Below are 22098 nucleotides of genomic sequence, written 5' to 3'. Positions count from 1 at the left end.
CTCAGTACCTCCCCTACTGATTTCTACAACTGTTTACATTCAGTTTCCTAAAACTTATTTTTTTCTGCAAACTGCAACAAGATTGAAATACAAAATGGTAGTCAAGTTAACAAACACTTTTTTTTAGAAGGGACTGACTACAGAGTCAGAGTCCAGAAGTAAAGCAGTAGATGTCATATATGTGAATAGAATATCTTTATTCTATTGCTGAGAAAAAGGAAAAATTGTTTGTCTAGGTTACAGAATCCATTTCATCATAAATAGATGCTTCTGCCAAATAAGCTTTTAGAATATTGGTAGTTGTCCAGCAGAAGTACAGAGAATACTGCTCATAAACAAAGACAAGGCTTTGCATACAATTAAAGTAATTGGCTGTGTTCAAACAGTTGGTGCAAGAGTGTAATGTTTTTTTTTTACCAGAAGTTGAGGAAACGTCTTGATCTGAAATCAATGTTAAAATATTTTGTTCCATCCACTGTAGGCCTTCAGTGTCCTTGTGATGACAGTTGTCTTCATGTGCTTTCTGTCAAATGTCAATAACCTTTCCTTCTAACATGAGAGCAGCTCTGTAATTGCAGTTTTATGTGTTCTTGTAAAAGCTTTTCCGGGAAGAACAATGAAATATTCATTCATATTGCTATTACATGGCATGTTGAAGCCATTTTAGAGAATGTATAGAATTGGGGAGTTTGCTGTATTGTGTTTTTGCTGATTTTTGCAGCTATTTTTTCTTCATATAATAACATTTTTCATTCTGCATTCTCAGGTTATGTTCCTTCAAGATTCTTTACTGCACCAGTAAACATTGCTTTTTCATTGACAGCCAAACTCATTCACAGTAAGACAACAGCAGACTGTTTATCTGATATACTGATTCGTTGATACAAGAGTAAAAAAAAATACTATCTTATCTCTATTTATAGTCCAAACGCATATATCTAGAATAAAAATGTGAGCCCCATGATCTTTTTTTTGTGGAAAATATACAAACCCGAAAATCCAAAGCTCTAAACAAAATCTCTGTGAAGGACACCGACACCTTCTCCCTTATTTTCTTCTGCATGCTGATCTTTGGCCATTTTGATTGGCCAGGCTGGGATGAAGTAACTCCCACGCAGTTCATTCAGTCCTGGCAAGCCTGGATTGCTGGGTATCCCTGGCAACAAACGCTGAGCTGCTCATGTGCGCCTTAGCCATTTTTAACAGCTTGGCTACAATCAGGCAGGTAGGAGTGCTTTAAAGACCATGACTTTAAAGTGTATGTGTAGACATTTTTGTGTGTGCCTAAAATGGAAATCTGTAAAACTCCTTTTGTAATTTAAATGCTGCCTGGAGCTTCATTAGAGAGATTTCCCCACACTGTCAACAGTGGTTTCATTTTTTCACCCTCTTTTCTCAAAATACTAAACAAAACAGAAAGAAAACAGTTTTCATTCGAACATAGCCTTTAAACTTTAAAATGTCAGTGCCACAGAAGCTGAGGGTAATCTCTTAATGGGAACATGATTTTTGTTGTCTAAGAAGATTTGTTTTCACTTTGTCTTGTGTGTCTGGAACAGGAAGTAAGTGGAATTCTTCCAAATATATAGATATATGGATATTCAAGGTATAAGAATATAGACAGAAATTAAAATTCTTTATGACTTTATGCCAAAAAAAAGTTAGAGTTTTATTTTAGGAGGTACATATTAGTGTGAGATTAAAGTTAGGAGTCATAGACATTATAAAGATTGCCACAGGGCAAATTCCTAAAATGGAAATTTTAGGATAAGTTCCCTCCTAAAACATGAGTACAAGACTCCACTGTCCCAGGTCTTAAACTATGTTGCTGTTTACATTAAGACAGTGGTCTTTTTCAGACCTACGGACCACCAATAAATGCGAGGAATACGGACTGCGCATTCGCCGAAAGCTGTGTGTCACTCAAAGGGGAAGAAACTTCCCCCATAGTGATGTCTTGATGCCAGTACCCACCCACTCTCCCATTGCAGGCTCAGACCTGTGTTCAGAGACACAACCCACCCTCCGTCCTAAACCTGCAATGTTTGTGTCTATACGGGGGACATGGTCTGCGGCTCTGGCCGCTGCGCCCTCAAGCTGGGTCAGGAGTTCCCTTGGGGGCGCACCGGCCAGAGCTGTGACTCACCAAAATTTTATTGTAGTCCACCAGTTGGCAACCTCTGGTCCAAGACATCATTTCCTATTTACCATCTCATGAACTGCCCCATATAAGTCAATGCAACAGGCTAACACATACAGCAGGTGCATTTGTTCTCTCAGACAGCTTGCAGGTCTAGTAGAGTGAGGTGTGCAGGGGTCATCACACATTCAGAACATTGGAACAGTTCAGGGGACTTTAGAGTTTAAGTGGCCTAGGCTATGGTCAGTGATAGCCTTAGTGGTAATTCGGAATAAAAATTTACCAAGCATCTGTTGTCAGTGGGAGAAGGCATAATAATCCATTTTTGGTGTCATTTGGTGTCAGTGGGAAGAATAGTACCTCATCAATGGTGTCAGTGGAAGAAATCGTGCACCACTGCTGGTGTCTGTTGAAGGAAGAGTGTGCCGTTGCTGTTGTCATAGTTAGTGTCATGGAAGGAATAATGCATTATCATTGGGGTCATGGGGAGTAAAAATGCCTAATTGATGGTGTTAAAGGATTAGTGTTCCACTATTGTTCTAATGGGAAGGAACAGTGCCTCATGGTTGTTGTCATGTGGATGAAGAGACCCTTTTTTAAAGCCCTCAGGAGAAATAGTGCACAATTGTTGTGTCATGGTGTCATAAAAATGGTTAATCCCCCATTATTGGTGTTAATTGGAGTAATAGAGCCCAACTGTTAGTGTCATGGGGTGGGAGAAAAAATATTTAGGCAGTACAGCATATAAAAAAATCAGTGCAAATGTATCTTCCTGGTACATATATATCAGGACACAGCAATTGATTTGCCTACAGTGATGCTCAGTCCCATTTCATGCTTTATAAATATGTCCTGTTTTCCTAAAGATCAATATCTAGCAAAGATGATATGTCATTTATGGGTAAGCAGTGGGCACCATTGAGCTGAACCACCTACTGGATATATTCATACAGTAGTTTGTGTGTTTTTTGCTCCAATGAGAGACCAATGAGAAATGCCCCTATCTAACAGCAGCTTTTCATTGTGTTTATTCTACATTACAGAGAATCCATAATAGAAGTGCGGCACCATCAATTTAGCTTTGTAATTGCTGCAGCAGTTGTGTAAAAACTGGGAATTGTTCCTTTTCTCTAAATTTAGCATTGTCATCACAATAGGCATTATAGACGACAATGACATTTTCACTTGAGTGAACCAGTAATAGACACAAAGCTATTTGAGTCTGTCCTGATCGAAGCTTTTAACTTCTCTATTAACTCTTCTTGTGCTCTTTATATAAAAGAAGTTGGACATTATGTTCAGAGCACCTGAATGATATTTCTAACTGAAGCTACGAATGAATAACATATAATTGAGCTCAACTGTGTTTTTCTATGCAGCCTACAGCAGGCTGCCACCACATGTGTGCCATTTGCTTTCTTTAACTGAAGAGTCGCATGCCAACAATAGCAACAAAGGCAGTTATTTAGCTGCTGTTCAATTTCATTGTGAACATTACCATAGGGGGTGTTTTTACAGCTCATTTATGGGTTGTAAATTATTTTCAAGGTAGATGTAGGAACAGAAAAACTATAATCTGCATAACTGAATATAGTCAAAGTATTAATATTGGCAGGTATTTTTATAAATAGCCTGATTATGTGAAAATAGATTGCTGTTCCTAATGAGTACTTTTAGGAACAGACACATTTTTTGCTGCATGTAGAATCTGTAATTTATTTTGTGACACAATATAGAGAGAACAGAATGTCTTTTTTGTCACTTTTTAGTAAAAAAAATGCTGCTTGAATACAAAATTCCAAGCAATATACAGGAGCCCTTAAATGAACCTTCTATAGGTTTGTGGACTTTTCTGAGACAGTACCGGATAATTGAGTAATACCCAGTTTTATGCTCCAAGAAAAGCATCCAGCTTTTTCCTAAAGCAAGCTTTTGAAACTTTCTTATACTACTTCCTGAGGAAACCTATTCAACATTTTCAGTGACCTTACTGTGAAGAATCCCTTCCTTATGCGGAGATTAAACTTCTTTTTCTCCAGATGCAATTCTCACATAAAAGTGACTAATATTCACAATAAGTGAATCGTTGAGATGCAAGTTCTCTATATAGACTATTCATATATTTATTAAGCGTGATCATGTCCCCTTAAAAGTCTTCAAGGCTGAATAGATTCAGCTCAGTAAATCTCTCCTCATAGCCCATTTGTACTATTAGTTTAGTTGCCTTTCTATCCAATTCCACAATGTCCTTTTTTGTGAACTGATACCCAAAACTGTACTGCATATTCCAGATGTGGTCTGGCCAATGCTTTGTACAGGGGCAGGATTATGTCTCCATCTCTGCAGTCCCTCTTTTAATACAAGAAAGTACTTTACTAGCTTTAGATATTGCAGCTTGGCATTGCATGCTGTTATAAAGTCTATTATCCACCAGAACCCTCAGATCCTTTGTACAGGGGCAGGATTATGTCTCCATCTCTGCAGTCCATTCCTCTTTTAATACAAGAAAGTACTTTACTAGCTTTAGATATTGCAGCTTGGCATTGCATGCTGTTATAAAGTCTATTATCCACCAGAACCCTCAGATCCTTTTCCTTTTCTGACTCCCCCAAATGTATTCCCCCTAGACAGTATGAAGCATGCATGTTGTTAGCTCCCAAGTGCATACCTTTACATTTCCCAATATTAAATGTCATTTGCCACTTGGTTGCCCAATGGAACAGTACATCCAGGTCTGCTTGTAGATTATAGACTTGTATGGATATAATTCCATTACATAGTTTGGTGTCATCTGCAAACACAGAAATGGTACTTTTAATCCCAAACTCTATATCATTTATAAAGATGTTAAACAGTAAAGGTCCCAACACTGAACACCACTAACAACCTTAGACCATTCAGGGTATGAATCATTAATCACTACTATATGGATGCGGTCTTTAAGCCAGTTCTCTATCCATTTACAGATTGACTTTTCTAACCCTTTTGATCCTAACTTGCATATTACCCGTCTGTGGGGTACTGTGTCAAATGCTTTAGCAAAGTCCAAGTACACTATATCAACTGCTATTCCACTGTTTACTTGTTTACTTACTTCCCCATAAAAGGAGAGTAAATTTGTTTGCCATTTTAGGTCTTTCTTGAATTCATGTTATTATTATTATTTTCTAGAAAAAACTCCTCTATTGTTTTTTATCAAACTCTCTAGTATCTTTCAAACTATAGAAAATAAACTTACTGGTCTGTAGTTACTTAATAATAACTTTGCTTCCATTTAAAGATAGGAATCTCATTGGACTTACACCAATCAATTGGTATCATACCAATGATAAATAATCTCTAAAAGTTAGAAACAATGGCTTTTAAAATACAGAGCACAACTCTTTGAAGACACATGGTTAGGTCCCGGTGTTTCATTACCCTAAATTTAGCCCAACTGTTTCTCAATCGTATCAATTTTGGGACCTTGTGGTTCGTTTAAGGTTGTGACATTGCTATTTGCAATTTGGAGTTCCATTTTCCTTTGCATACACAGAGCTAAAAAAAGTGTTTAGTAAATTGACCTTTTCTTTATTCCAAGTTACCAACCCAGGGACAGCCTTTAAGGGGCCTACAAGCTCAGATCTTTTTGCAAAAAATATATTTAAAACATTTTTTGGAGTTTGCCTTCATTTCTTTTTGAATCTCTTTCATTTTGAAGTGTTTAAATTTTCAAATGATGAAGGTAATTTCATTTTTATATTTTTATAATGTACTTATCTTATTATTTATAGCTTTTTTACAATTAGCTGTGTGCCACAATTTTAGCCTCCTAAACTTATTGTCCATGGGAATATATTTTGCAGTGTGTTTGTGTAGAACAAACTTGAAACATTCTCATTTCAGTTCTAAAATCATATTATGGCCATTGCTATTTAGAATCTCTTGCATATGCAAATTTAATATAAGCTTTGCATTGTTAAAAAAAAAAAAAAATTAGGTCCAGCGGAGTATAATTTGTAGCTGAGGCTTTTATAAACTGTAACATGAAGTTATCTGCTGCTGCTTTAACTAGCTTTATCAAAGTCTAATAAACCTCCAGGAACACTTGCCTCTCTGCTATTCCTCTACCCTGGGTAAATCACACATCAGTTCCAATTTTAGTGTATGTGCTGCCAAAGCAAGCACCACACAACAGTTCAACTTACATAAACTTTTGTTCTTTGCACAGTTAGTGTATCAAGGTGCCAGTCTTTTATTTAGTTTATAATACCAAAATAGTTTCAAGTACGTTTGAAACAATTCCCTTTAAGTAGAATCCTGCACCCTAACACTTTCTCCTGTTCTTCAGTGAACTGCTAAATAGACCCCTAGACTAAAATTATGGACTGAGCCTGCGTATGTTTTACCCTACCAGAAGGAAGAACTTGCAGAAATTTAGCTGCACTTACTGGGGTGAGTGGTTCGCTTGTTTAGTATATTTTTGCCCAGGTTCTTTATTAAACTGTAATTATACAACTATGATATGTGTTTTAGCAAACCACCTTGTATATTTGGCTTATAATGATTAAATGCTTTAACTTTCTGACTTTGCAGCTTTAAAGAACATTAGAAAACAATTAACTTTAATACCTAGTGACATTTGGGTTAATGTGCCCACAAAAGGGTGGTGACTGTTGTTCTTTAGTGCTTTAGTGCTCATTGATATTTCTTTTAAACAACCATTTGTTGTCCACAGCAGTTTTGAAAAGGGAACATCTTCTAAAATTTAGGAAAAATATAAATTGTTATAGTTTAAGGAACACTCCCTTCAAAGATTGAAAATGAAACATTGACTTTCATAAAGAGGGCAGCTGATTGGTAAATCAGATTTTTCAAATAGATGTTTAGGTTTTGAACCAGTCTACCAAGTCCCTTAAAAAGTGCTTTTGGTGCTGGAACATGTAATAAATGCTACCTGCTGTCTTTAGCATGCATAGAACATGCCAGCCATGTTTTCCAAATCACAATTCAGGTTTAAGTCTATCTTGGAGGTTCAAATGTGATTGCTAATACAGGATTCAGAATAAAGGGACCTTACACTGCACAATCTCAAAGAAGTATACTTCTACAGTCACTATGGATCCTGTTTGATAGTCTATGAAAACCTGGCTGCAGTGGATTACGCTGGACTATTATATTTCATTGACGTTTTGATTTTATCTCAGTTTCACTGTTTACTTGTTATCATACTTGGTTTACTATTTTCACCCTTTACTTGAATTTATCTTACTAATGGTTTTATTTTAATAGTCAGAGACTATTGGAACAGTGTGAGGGATCAGTCAGAGAAATAAAAATGAATGTAACTTTCTGGATATAGTTTTCTTATTGTACTTGTTTAAAAATATATATTGTTGGGAATATGATAATCTAGCTGCATTTTTTTTTTAAATGTAGGTGGTAATACAGTTACCCAGTTATTCATAAGAACCCATACTCACTATAGCTGGCAGTGTGCTGCAATTTGTTTGAAAAAACAGCCCAATGCACAACATTAGAGAAATGTAGTGCATGGTTTAAGAGCAGCACAAAACTACATGCGGCAGTTTATTGCTGTGTGTTGCCCTACAGTGTGCTGGTAAGATGGATTTGGGTTGCCATTAGGCAATGAATAGTGCACCAACGCATGTCATAATGCACATGTTTCTGCACAGAGACACTCGCAATAACACAAAGCATTAATAGGAACATGAATGAATAAATTACGATTTATAATTTAAATGTCTATGTGCTATTGTACTATTGGAACTAAATGTTTTGATTAGAAATGTATTGTTGGATAAAATGGCAAACTAAGTTAAATTAAATGTTTGATATGACCATATTTGACAGGCATTTGGTTCAATGAAAAACAGGATCCTAAAGAATATTGGAAGGTATTTTTTAGCAAAGCAAGTCACTTTAAACCCTGTACAAATCAGTACAAGTTTATGTCTGGCCAGTAGAGGGAGTGAGCTAGCCACCTACAACAGAAGCTGTAACAAACATAAATTCAATCCACTGTAAGAAAGTTCCTTTGTCATTTGTGTGTATAATTTATGAGCACTAGATGTCCAAGGAAATTGCCGAAGCAATGAGCATGAAAGCACAGATACTATCAAATATCCATCTATGTATCTGAGAATGTTGTGCCTCCTACTATAAAACCACACACAAATTCTAATGAAGAGCTGACATTAGAAAGTGATATTCACTGTATTTTAAATATTAGCAAAGAGCTTTTGTTTCTTTTTTTGGTATTAAAGTTGATATATTGGCTCTTTAGCTATGTGGACATGGGTGTAGTGGTTTTCACACAGTTGCTTGGGGTTGCAGTGCAGTCTTTGGAAGTGATAAGTAACTTCTGACCATGTGCTTGCTTTTCCTCCTTTGGAGGAAGAACTGCACCACGACTGCAAACTCAAGGGCAACAGGTGAAAATACATTGACCTGAAGCTCAGTTTTTTTGTAATGTTTATTACATAGATATAATATTATTACAAAATAGTGCAGACCATTTACTATTTGGATTTGTATATACTTTGTTGGGGGTACATCCAGAAAAAATCCAATGCATATTTGTTGTTCACATCAAGGTGAAACAATATATATACACTAAAGCCCATACTGCATCTGGGCAAATATTAAACCTCCTTAACCCCACTTTATCTGATCCTGTTGGTTATATATTTCTTGTTATAAAAGATATACTTAAAAGTCAGCCACCTGGGTCCCTTGACAGCTCCACTTTCAAGTGGGGGACCACCAAACCAGATGTGCCCACATTGATAAGTTCCCAACAGCCCCTTTCACTCCAGTCATTGCTGCAGACTCCTCTTTTGGATGTTGAGATGAACTTGATGATAACAAAAACCATGTTCCTGCTTTCTGCCTACCCCTGCTTCAAAGCTCCCTTTTCCTTCTACAAATGTTGTCCCATTCTTTCTCCAAATCTTGTTTGCTCATAATTGGTTGCCCTTAACAAACCTTTATATATCCCAGGTGTTCTCCAGCCGAACCTCGGCCATTCTCTTCAGTTGTGCTCTTTAGGGGAAAAAATCTCCTTTTCTTTAGTCCTGAAAGTTGTTCATTGGAGCTATTCACTTGTTTTATATCTGTCCATCTCCTCCCTTATTTTCAGCAGTCCTTTTCTACTTTCTCTCCGGTCTTTATTGGTCATCCATAAACTTCTGTCCTTCTCCCCTGTTCTTCTATTCCCTCTATTCCCGGTCTCTGTTATCTTTACATTAAATCTTAATACCCAGTTATATTCTGTGCTTCTAGAAAAACATCCAGCATTTTTTTTAATCAATCTATAGTAGTTTCTGAAACTATTTCCTGAGGGAGCCTATTTCTCATTTTCACAGACCTTACAGTGAAGAATCCCTTCCTTATCCAGAGCTTAAACTTCTTTTTCTCCAGACACAAAGAGTGCAATCTTGTTCTTTGTAATGATCTTAAAGTGAAAAATGGGGAAGAGAGTTCTTTATATGGACAGTTTATATATTTATACAGGGTGATTATCGCTATCTTCACTATCTTCCATTCTATTCTTTCCTTTATCTACCCTGCTTTCCTCTCATTCATATTTTTCATCTGTACTTTACTTCTTTCTTTGGATAAGTAAAACAGTAAGGAAACCTGGGTATCTCTATTAAGAAGTGTTTTTTTTTTATTTCAGCACAGCCTTATAAAAAAAAAAAAAAAGCTTTAGGAAAAGAAGTATGGAATATTTAGGACCCTGTCATTCTTCTACACAATTCTGGGCTCCCCTTTCTTTTCACTGGAGAGGTTAGACTATTATGGGAGAAAATAAGTGATCCAGCAAACCTTGAAAAGATTTCTTAAAAATAATTTGCTATTAGTTGGCAAATATGTTTCATCCTGGACCAGATCTATTCCAGGTTTGCTGGATTACTAAGGTTCTCCCATAATAGTCTAATCTCTCCAGTGTTGAAGAGGTTTAATAAATTGGGCCACATGGTTCTCCATCCTCTTCTTGTTTTTCTCTTTCTAATCACACCATCTGCAGACCCTCCTCTTTGCTATGATTTGGCTCAGGTGAAATTAATTTCCTTTCCCTGTATCCTTTCAAGTTTGTGATTTTACAAGTCCACATGAAACCTTTAAAAAGAGACCCATTTACATTTTTTAGGACATCTGTTATCTCATGCTTACTTTTTCTTTAAGGTCCAAAAACCATGCTGACTGCTTGCTAGAAATGATTCTGTATTTAACTTTATGTTGTTTCTAGGAAACCAAATGTTTATAGTTGCTGCATCTAAACTTTATGTATGTGTCGCATTTCCCTTTGTCCTTGGCTCTCACTTCTCATTTTGCTACCACTCTCTGGTTTTATGTCATTTTCTAGTTGTATCTCTGATAGGTTTGGTTCTAGTAGTTAAGTTTCCTAACACTGTGCCTATCTTTAAATTGCTATGGTGCACTTGTGCACCCAATTTTTACATTTTGAGATAGTCCTGTCATTCAAGATGCAGTGATTGAGGGGAGGTAAATTAGACAAATAAATCTGTGAGCACGAAATTCCTTTAAATCTTAACTATACATAAAAAAAGGAATAAAAAATATGCCTAAAAATGCTGATAATAGATTTACCAAAGAGAAACCAAGTTAAAATCTTCATTTTTTCTATGCGTTGCAGTTTGCGATTTAACCTTGGCTGCCTGGGAAAACTGTTGTCACCATGGCAGGAAGTGAGGGTAAATCTATTTAGTAGATCTCTGGCTGGAAGTCCCTTTCTATCTTTATGCAAAACTAAAGGAAAAAGTTTTCACTGCACAGAAAATTCTCTGCAAGGAATGGACCATCACATAAGTTCAATAAAGGACAGTTTTTAAAAAAAATATGGAACACTTCTTTTTCCAACCCTATAGGCTATCTGATGTTTGATTGAATAGTTCACATTGTTGCCGATGTAGTCATAAGGTTCAGCTGGGTGTTCCTATGATTAGGCACTTTGTACACCAGTGATTCTCAAACGGGGTTTCCCCAGAGAATGCTAGGGGTTACCTGACCAATGAACAAATTCCAACTCTCATTTAGAATAATTTTATTGAGTTTTACAAGGTTGCAAGGTATGACAATAAAATGATACAATGTTACAATAAAAATGAAGTAACATGAAATGATATAAGTTACAACGTAAAAGAAAAATAAATGCATATAATATAATAAAGATAAATTATAGGAAAGAGACAAAAAAAGAAATGTAAAAGAGAAGAGGAAAATAAAATAAAATATTCTTTCAGGGGAGATATATAAAACTGTATTAAATAAAAAAAGTATCTATATTTAATTTAGTATAGTTTATCCACGGGTCCCAGATCTTTAGAAATTTATCATATCTATTTTATGTAATAGAAGTTAGTTTCTCATTTATCATAAAAATATTAATTTTCTGAATTACTATTTTATAAATGAGAGATATGTTTTCCAAGAGCTTGCAATAGTCATTTTCGTAGCACAAAATATGAAGTTTATCAGTTTTTGTTTTGGGTATGTCAGTCATGTCATGTCACCAATGATTTAAATTACAACAATGAACAGGCACTCGTACTATCACCTACCAGTACCTACTGACTACCATGCTAATGTACTGTGATTATAGTAAATATAGGAGGTTTTCCCTAAAGACCTGAAAGTTTTATCTTAAAGGTTCCCAAAAAGTTCAAGAAACACTGATGTGCATGGCTGTCAGCTAGGTCTCAGTGTCTAAGCTAAGGCAGTATCTAGTAGTAGTTAGTCACATTCAAATGGACTTGTTCTTGTAATGCTGAAGATGTTTCGCAGCTTTCCATGCTTCATCAGTTTTACCAGTGTAGGAAATACAAGCTATGGCAGTGTTTCTGAGTATCTGCTACCTAACCCACCTTCTTGGAAGCATTGTTATATATCCCCGTACTGACTGTGCCCACACTAGGAAGATTTTCCCTTTTAGTCCCAAAAATAAGTTTAGAGCTGCAAGAAATTATAGAAAATGTACAATGCAGAGCTGGTGGTGTTTCTTATAGTTCTGATGATAACATTTGTATTTATTTTTACTACTGGGGAATATTACTTTCTTTACAATAATATACACATTTTGGATATGCCAAGTTTTCTGGGGATAAAATACGGGCCTTGTGATCTTTTTCCTCCTGGCTGGGTAATACCACTCAGGTGGCATCCCTAGGAGTCCCACCAGTACGCTGCATGGAGATCTTAGGATCCTAGAAACCTGTGGGAATCTTTATTTACCCATTTCATCTGTCACTTACATACTCAACAGATTTCCCTGAGAAGCATTTCATGCATTTGTTCTTGAACAACATAAGGGTTTTGGAGTGTCAAAAATATTAGCATATCAACAAGCCCATCTTGGCAGTCTTGTTTTCTTGCTGACAGAGCAGTCTTTGTTGAGGCAGAAAAGTGAGGGAAGTAAGCTAGGCGGGGAGGGAGACATGAGGTAAAGGTGACACACAACTTGTAGAACAGTATAGGGGGCTGTGGTGGAAATGGTACAAGTGAAAAAGGGGAGGAGAGCAGAAGTGAGAATAACAAAGCAGAAGATATGTCAGTGTGAGGGAGGCAGCAGCAGAGGATGAGAAGTGAGGGGCAGAGCCAGGGGAAGATGTGAGGAGACAGGGAGGGGAGAGTGTGACCTCTGACCCGCACTAATCTGCACCAGGAATGACAGGCATTCAGCCCGGCTACATCGTACTGCGGACAGGGGACGGCACAGCACGGGAGGAAATGAAGCCATGCCATGATTTGTGCTTGGAATGCACGGCCAGGGGAGCCTGAGGAGAAGTGGACTGTAGCAGAAAGGGGCCCCTTGTGGAGAGCGAGCAATGGGCCAGACCTCCGTGTCCACTCTGTCAGGGCAGGCGGGCAGCGGTGAGTACCAGGCATGGAGCCATGTGCCACTTCTGTCTGATAAACCCATAACCTGCCATAACACTACTACAGCTGGCTGCGACTTGTAGTTCACCAACATCTGGGGAGTTACAGCACAGCAAGTTGTGCTATAAAGTAAGGGGAAGTTAGCTCGGTGTACAGAATGATGGCTGTGCAGCTGGGAGTGCTTTGTGTCACCCAACATCCTTATTGATCTGTGCTGGCTAATCAGAAATATGTATCTGCGTGTTATTAAAGGAACACAGGACACTATGTGCTTTATGGACATGATCATTTCATGATGTGCTAAAGTGTGTGCCAGACAGAAAGTTTTAATACTTTTATATGGATCAGTGAAGAGTTACAACTGATATTAGGTATTGCTAGGCATAATTCCCTTTGCTTCCTGTCCTATAGACACAACAGGAAATCTAAACAAAGCGTATACAACTTTTATCCCATGTCCCCATCAGAGGTTTTATCTATTGTTCTGATGACATCTCACCAGGACATATAAAGGGGCGAATCTACCAGCGGGGACACAGATAGCATCAAAACCTTAAATGAAAGTCCAACCCTTTTTTATCCAAAACTAAAAAATCAATGTGACATTCACTATGATTCTTCCAGATCCTTGGTTATAAGCAATTATGCCAGGGTTTTCCCCAATTATATGCGGTGTGTTCATTTTTTGTACCCTTTTTTATTGTTGGTGATCTCCTCCAGCCTCTTCCTGCCACTTTCTATCTACATTCATTTGTTCGTGGTATTACTCAGAATCAGCTTCTGACAATGGTGGCCATGCCAGTGTCTGTTGGCATAGCTGTGTGGTCTGCAGAAGGATAAATGTTACATTTCCTGTATCTTATTGACCATTTCTACATGTGACAACCCAAAAGTCATCTACCTAGAACAGGAGGAGTCTAAATAGGGATCTTCATAGCAGGACTATTTTATTAGAAGCTTCCAATTTGGAAAATTTGAAAACAACCCCTGAAACTAAACATGAGATTTTAGGTATAGGGTTTAGATCTCTTTTAAGTAAATTGAATCAGAAAAAATACCTGGTTGTTTTTCTGGTTTCATTATTTAAATATCATTGTGACGATCTTCACACACTGTTCTCATCTTCTGTTTTCTTTTAAGTAGGCTTCTAACCTTATTGTACACATAGTATTGTGAGTCTTGATTGGGAGGGGGGAAGTTGTATTTGCCAATCATCCTCCTGCCTGGAAATAATAAAATGTGAAGGTGATGGGAGGTCATTCCTTTTTTTCATGTATTTACTCTTGTCTGCACAGTTTATGGTTTTATTCTCATTCCAGAGAAAATAGTGAAAATTGGAGTCGTCAATAGGTCTAGGGCATAATTTGCCATTGTTTTTTTTTGTTTTATTGCTTGTGTGTTTTGTGATAGATAGCTGCAACAACAGCCAAAGTATTATCTGTGTTAATGGAAAAGAGAATGGAGTATAGTGGGACTGGTATTTAATTGTTGACATTCAGGCTAACTCAGGGCACATGTTTTATTTGGTAATAGTGGTGCGGTGTGCAGTTACCTGCAATTCAAGGTGATACATTTGGCTTGATTAAAGCACTGGAGGACCGGAGAAGATAGACTGTCAAAGGGAGAACCTGGATGATAATAAAAACCTGAAATGGATTTCCTAAAAGTCATTTGCTATTAGTAGGCAAATGTTTTCAATCTTCACCCAGATCTATTGCAGGTTTGCTAAATCACCCAGGTTCACTTATGAGAGTCTATCTTTCCCAGTCTTGGAGAAGTTTAATACATCAAACCCATGGCATCCTGGGATTTGTTTCCAGATTGCTTAAATCTGCTAGAGGTTAGCTAATGTAAATAAGGTATGAGAAAGGCTACACTGACATGTACATTCCTATGAAACCACATCGCAAGAAGTTTACTCCTACATACTGAGTGAAAGGTGTTAATAAAAACTGTACTTGTATCTTACTCTATTGCTGATGATTCATAGCCCAACTTCAACACGTATACTACCAGATTGTGTTAACTGCAGAGAGTGTGAATGGATTTTTCAGTGACCTAAGGGAAAACTCCAACTGGGTAGAATGGACAGTCAGTGCTTTAGGTTGAAGATATTCATAGACAAATTAAAGAATCCCTTGTAGAGGTACTCTGTACTTTGTACTCATTCTTCATTTCATTTGTCCCTCTGTGCCCAGGGGTGCAGAGCTCATTTTCCAAAATGAACACGGCATTTATTCCTTCCCTACTGCTGGATTTTAAGATGGCCTTTGTATGTTTGACAATTTAGCACTAAACTGATTTGGCTTTTTTATTGGATAAGTAATTAAGCTGTGTGTGTTCTGGGTATCACCATTGCAGATACATTATCTCACCCATTGCTAACAGTAATAAATTGCAGATGTCTGCTGACAAAAAGAACTGAAAGATGTTCATTTCCAGCACTTTGATTGTGAGCCCTGGCTGTGCTGGCAGTGCAGCTGTCATTTTCCCCCTTTGCAGTCAGACATTGCAGAGGCCTCTAAACTTCCTTTCCACAGCGTAAAATGCTCTCAATAAACTTTCCACTAATCAGAATGTGCTACCCACTGTCAGATTTCCTGTTCAATATAGATTGTGGCATTGATATAGCACAGCTATGCTTCTGTGATCACTCTCAGTAGTTGTTCTAGTTGCAGGACAGCATACTTATCTTTTGATGTGTTTTTTTTTTTTTTTGCAAAATAAGAAGGAAGGAAGTGGCCTTCTGGCACTGAAACAAATAGCAAAGACATAAAGCTTTTCTGTGCGCTTTGATTGTTTAACTATTGTCAGACATTTATGAGAAGGGTTTCCTGAAGTAACCAAACATAATATTTTATTGTTTCATGCAGTTTTCTTATGTTTGATAAAACATATGATTTAGATCAGATCAACCTTCTTGCCCAGGGAGAACCCCTTGATGTAATGATTTAAATCTTTGGGAACCCTGCTGTTTGTGTACTTATTACTTCCTGTCTTAGAGACACAGCATAAAGGTAGAGAAGAATTTCCATTTAGACAATTGTTCCTGGAAGAGGATTTCCTCATATTTTTTGTTAGATTTCACTCCTGATAGAGGGGTAATCACAAACAGCAATAGCAACTTGACTGAGGGTTCCACATTTTTGTTCTTTCCTTAACACTAGAAAATAGGTCTGCAGATATACTTTAGTTAAGAAATCAAACGAATAACAAAATGAAAAAAAATGCTCCTTTATTGGGGACTCTCCCACTGGCCATTGGTTGTTAGGAGCACGACCTGCTGATTTAAATGAATACATGATCAGACTGGTTGATGGGTTCACAGTGGTTATGCCAGGTAAGTGATCCATGTCTGAGAGATATTGATTGTCTACCTGGTTGTGCGCCTGTGCTTTAGTGTGTGGCCAACTATAGGGGTTAGATAAAAACAGGTTAGAAAACCTGGGCTATTGCTGCTATTCCCTCTGATAAAAGTTCATTCAGGTAAACAAATATGCCTGGCAAGTAGAGCACACATACAGAATGCCATCAGGTTGTGGATTGTGTCTGCACAATTATCTGCCCTCATTGTATGTGACCAGGATGTTATTGAATGAGTAGCTTGTTTTGGTTTTTCATATGGCTTGACCTTTTTCCTTTGTTGGGGGAACATTTCTGTCACTGTGTGGGTTTGCACACATAGCTATGTGACAGCGATCAGCTGTTATGAGATTCTTATTCTTTGCCGTACAGTATAACAAATGATATAACAAATGACAAGTCTTACCAACCATTTAGACACCAGGAACATTTACCTAAATGACAAGCATCTGGGAAATGAGTAAGCCTGAAACTATGTGATTGGGATGTGAATTTAAAAACAAGAATGGACTGATAAAGTAGTAAGTAAATTATGAGGGCAAGAATTCATGCTTGAGATCAAAAGGTCAGAAAAACCCACCAAAGTCATTTTCAGTTATTAGCTGGAAGTTGATTGGCTGTATGTTATTTATAATCACAAGGATATACATTAGCTACTAAGTTACGTTGGTTGATATACTGTATGCTTATATTGGCTGGCTAGAGCAGCTTTGTCCAAGTCAAATGTAACAAGGCCAAATTAAGAAGGAGAACCCTTCTAAGGGCCCAACAGACCTTTTGATCACTTTTGAAGACTTTCTATGTTTTAAAAATAAAAGTATTTTTTTAATCAATTCTAGTTTTAAAAAACTAAGTTTAAAAAAATGAAAACCTTTTTTAAACATTTATTTATTCAATAAAGTGTGACTTTTTGCACGATAAACAGTCTGGGCATTATTTAACTAAAATGGGCAACAGGAATTTCCCAGAAAGTGGGTATTTATCAGTGATGGTTAAAGGTGACTTCCATGTGTTTCTTTGACTGTATTATGTGAACAAATCCACCTGGCCTTTCTTTATGTAGGGACATGACAAGGTGTGAAGGACGCTGCAGATATTATTCAGGGACTGTGCAGACTTGTAAAATAGTTTATGGAATATTTGCTTTGTTGTAAATAGAATGAATTTGAATTGGTATCATCCGAAGTGAAACTAAAGCCTGCAGCCAGGCAGGTTCCTATATCGAAGGAGGGACAGGTTTCTCCTGCAATAAAAAAACCTTATCGCATTTTTTAAATTACACCCACCTATCCCATTCTATTGCAGGCACCTCCATTGTCTTATTTTCCTCTTCCGGGTTCCCAATTAATGTCCATTATGATTGGGCACAGAAATGTCAAACAAAAAGTTTTTTTAGAAACTATTTTCTGACATTATGTCTTAAAAACGTATAAAATTAGTAGTAGTAGTAGTAATGGTAGTAGTAGTAGTTCATTGTAAATCTGTTTTCGACTGAAAAAAATATCTGGGCTACATTGTGTTATCAAACACAGAACATAAAAAATGTCCTTCAATCTGATCTTGTCACATAACAAGTAACTACTCCTTATTTCATCAACTGCTATATAGACTGTAGAATTTTGTAAACCAGAAAGTGTTAAATGTTGCCATAGATGTGGCTAAATTTGTCTTTTTACAGTTGCCATAGTCAGCTGTGCTATGACCTCATTGCATCCATTATGCGGAAGTACCTTCTGCTGAGATGCACTTATAGGAGATTTTTTCTACAGGGGAGGGCTCACACATCTGAGTCTACAATATCACAGACTCCCCAGAGAAAAGATAGGCAAATTTAACCCTTTTTTATACTACAAACAAATTTTGTATCTCTTTCATTATTCTGCTTTAATTTTGTTTATCTCACATAAATCACTAATTAGAAATAATCTTTGTAATTCTTCTTTAGTATTGATTGAGGAAACTTTATTATTTTTTGTGTTGAGTGGTGTGTATTTTTTTTCAACAAACTGAGCCTTCATACTCTACATAATACTATTTGTTGCAATTGAAGATTTTAGTGTATTGTAAAAGTAGATGGGTGGTTTCATTTGCTTTTATCCTCTTAAATGCCTATAAAATTACTAAAGCAGTCTGTGAACGTATGTTGTCTCTTAAGTAGGGTGTGATCAATGGAAGCTGTCACTTTACAACATAATAAGAACAATGTAATAATTGTACTAAGAATGTATTTGTAAAACAAAGGTAAACCAATTGCAATTTATTTTTACAAATAAGCTCACAGACTAGGAAATGAGTTAGGATGGTGTACACACCAAGTAGGAGAGGCAGAAGTCTCACCAACAATAATAGTTAGGTAGACATTTTTCCTAAAACAATCAGGACCAGTCACCTATGCTAAGCAGCTGATATTGTAGAACTTCCAGTACATGCAATAATGTCTTCCTTCCATTACTCACAGAGAGATAAACATTAATCACAACACAAATTGTAAAATCCCCATGCCCGATAATAGCCCCTTTCAATGACTTTTCGTTATCATACAATCACAGGGACTGCTTGACTTGTGACTGTGTATCTGTGACCCTTTTCCTAGCAGATTTCTTTTTAAAAGTGTGATACTTCTTGAAATACTGCTGCTGGATAGAAAAATACATAATGTGTAGCATGGGACTGCTGTGAGTTGTGGTGCAAAGCGCTGTATGTCCACAATGCTTATATAGAATAGAACATAGTAAGAGGAGAAGGTCACAGACCCTGACTTTGTTCACAAATTGTTTGGAGTATTCCTATTAAGCTATATTCAGAAGGTACATTCCCCTATACAAGCCACAATTAAGTAAAAAGTATTTTTTTGGAGGTCAGCTTGATAGTTAAACTTGCACAGTTGGATCATATGCTTAATGTCACTATTCTATGAAGGTTGTTCAGCCTGAAGAATTGTTTCTTTTTTTAGTTTAAGGAAAGGAGAAGGACTTGAGTGAGTTTCAAACATGATGTTGGTCAGAGTTAGAGAAAATTAGTAACACATTTTATTATTAATCTGGACATGTCAATTATATGTACATGTCAGCATACCCAAATTACAATATTTTTTAATATATTGAGTTTCTCAATATAATTTTGCTATGAAAAAAAATCTTTAAAAAAGAAGTACTTCAGACTAGCCCAAGTTTAGATTGTGGCCTCCGGCTTACAGGAACATTTTGGATGCTCATAAAGTAGTGTAGAAGGTCTGGTGTCTGTTTTGGAAATGTAGGAGTCATCAGGAGAACAGCAAGACATAACTATTATGGCTGTCCATGCTTTAAAGCAAAGTATCTCACTGCCTGTCTTGCTTGAGGAGATGTTTACAATCTTCTAAAAAGTAATTCAAATATTTATTGTAGCAAAAGGATTTTAAGCTATGTGAGATTTTAGGTTATCAAAATTAGTTTATTTGGCATTGCTGGACTGGTTTTTTATTTTTTCAAATTTTGAAATCATTTAAACTGACTCACTTAATTTTTTACAATGTGACAGGGTTTGGCTGTTTATTGGGTAGCTGTAAATGATTTATAACCATAATGAGATGAAAAATGTAAGATAATAAATGTAATGTAAATGAATAAATGAAACCAATATCAGTCCAGTAATAAAGACATTTGAATGTTCATCATGCTGCAGATGAACCTTTTTCATATTCTCACAAAGCCAGTTCTGTTACACTGATGTTTCAGTAGAACGCTTTGTGAAAAGGCAATAACGGAAGATTGATTTGCATGAAGCCGCTTTCATGTCCTATCCACCAGTTTATTTTATTAAAAAAGAATGTCACTTTGAAGTATGGGCAATTGAATCTTTATTTGAAGTCAGTGGGTAGGATTGCTCACATAACTGCCTGACACTGTAAACCCTGATCCAGTACAGGATGAGTAACAATGCTTTTTTTCACAAATTTAAACCAAAATCTCCATTGTGATTTAGACATTTTTTTTGCAAGCTAAAATAAAGTTATTTGCATTACCTTAACTTTGTAAGAACAGTTAGTCAATTTGAATGTTTATGGTGTTTATGCAGGACAAATTTTAAAAAGTCACTTAACCCTAAGCCTCTCCCCCCTCCCTCAAGCTGAACACGCTTACCTTTCTTGTTCTTTGCACCTTTTGATTAAATTGTCCAACAGTCAAGACAACCTTACATCCTGACTTGTAGGAGTTATCAGATAGCTGTTCTCAATTCCCATGCTTATCTATGTATTTACCTTCATGGTAAAGTGAAAAGTAAAAATAGGTGATGGGAGGGGGTTGTTACCTGGCTTGTTACTTTACTTTAGGGGTCTATTTGTAAAGATCTGACATTGGTGCATCAGTATTTCCCTCTTTTCTTCAAGAATAAAAATAATTTATTAAAACAAATCTTTCATGAATATAGGGAGTATTCTAGGCTAGTAGATAATGTTGCACATGCTCATGGGCTCCAGGGGTGATGGGAAAGCTAAAGCCTGGAGAGGTATAAGTGTGTGTGATTTTATTTCGACTGTAAATATTCTGGTCCAGCCAACAGCACAAATGCTTAAACGATTGCCATACAAAGAGAAATAATAGGATTTCCCCTTGATTGAGCTTGTGCTTCCCTCAAACAGCAGGCTATTTATGTATGCTTTATTGGAAGAGAAGAATGCTGCATTAGATATAACTATTCAACAAATCAATCTCTTGCTTGCAGCAGTCTGAGACCTGTTAAAGTACCGGTAGTGTCCAGTTTAGGTGTTGAAAACCACACTGCATGTCCCTTTCTTTTTCTGATGAGGTCATACCTAAATCTAATCAGGTCACATGCTCCTTACAGTACCAGTTTGGGGAAGACCTAGCTAGACCAAAACTAGTTCTCAGGGACCACGACCAGTGCTTTACTATAGGTATTGTAATAGTGGAATAACTTACATATTGGTAATTTAAGGAGAATTGCACAGACCAATTGGGTGGTGCGAGTGCAGGTGTAACTTGTCCACACCCCTCTACACTGAACATTGCCTCTTGATGTTGTTTTTTTTTAGTGGGCTTTTTTTCACTGTGACATAGTGCTTATTAAAAGAAGAACCCGGGGTGGGGAGGGGGGTGTGGGGGGGCTTGTTGCTCGACAAGCTCCCATCTTTGGAATGCTTTGTGAATGTAGCCAAGCACAGTAAACTTAAATAAATTCTTATAGGTTTAATGAGTAGGCAAAATTTAAGATTGATATTTTTAAATTAAACATTTATTTTGAACACCTGTATTACTATTTTAATTTGACTATTTAGAAATAGATAACGGGATGGCTCATTACCAGTGTATAAATGTGTACGTGTGCGCCTGGGAAGGGCTTCTTTTCTTGATTATGGATATGTTACAGTAAAAGTAACTGAATAGACCTAAACAGTAATCCTCACCTTTAATATTTTTGTGCGCACATCTGACTTCCAATAACTACTGAGGAATACAACTGACAGCTAGAAAATAATAATGTGTAAAGTTCAACCTTTAACCACCTGGGCGTTACACTGAGGTCTAGATTTCTGTTCCAAAAGCATTACAGTTTTTCATGAAATTTTTTTTTGTTGACCTGTAACTTACAGAAATATGTCCGAACAGGGTTCTAGTAGATATCATGAATATAAAAAATGTTTGAAACACACAATCATGTAAAAAAAAAAAAAATACTTTTAATAAAATTAA

At 36.7% G+C, this 22098-nt stretch overlaps 2 protein-coding genes across 6 annotated transcripts in view; both read left to right on the top strand.

Moving 5' to 3' along the window:
* The window catches only part of PHACTR2 (phosphatase and actin regulator 2), a 125465-nt gene that overhangs the window by 37489 nt on the left and 65878 nt on the right, over nt 1–22098 (top strand). Inside the window, exon 1 of one of the 5 annotated variants that reach the window (XM_072409011.1) lies at nt 12726–13036. The exons of 3 other annotated variants lie outside the window; for them this stretch is intronic. In XM_072409011.1, the coding sequence (XP_072265112.1) occupies nt 12991–13036 (46 nt within the window). In that variant the 5' untranslated portion in view covers nt 12726–12990. Of the gene's footprint in view, nt 1–12725; nt 13037–16268; nt 16383–22098 lie in introns of those variants that run through there. One more of the 5 variants, XM_072409012.1, reaches the window with a different exon arrangement.
* TAGAP (T cell activation RhoGTPase activating protein) overlaps nt 10454–22098 on the top strand; it is a 181082-nt gene continuing 169437 nt past the window's right edge. The window contains exon 1 of the mRNA XM_072409007.1: nt 10454–10461. The gene's annotated coding sequence lies outside the window, so the exon portion shown is untranslated. The remainder of the gene's footprint in view (nt 10462–22098) is intronic.

This window comes from Pyxicephalus adspersus, chromosome 4, assembly GCF_032062135.1.
Source record: "Pyxicephalus adspersus chromosome 4, UCB_Pads_2.0, whole genome shotgun sequence".
Classification (NCBI taxonomy): Eukaryota; Metazoa; Chordata; class Amphibia; order Anura; family Pyxicephalidae; genus Pyxicephalus; species Pyxicephalus adspersus.
The sequence above is the reverse complement of the archived record's forward strand: the minus strand, read 5'-3'. Positions and strand labels throughout refer to the sequence as shown.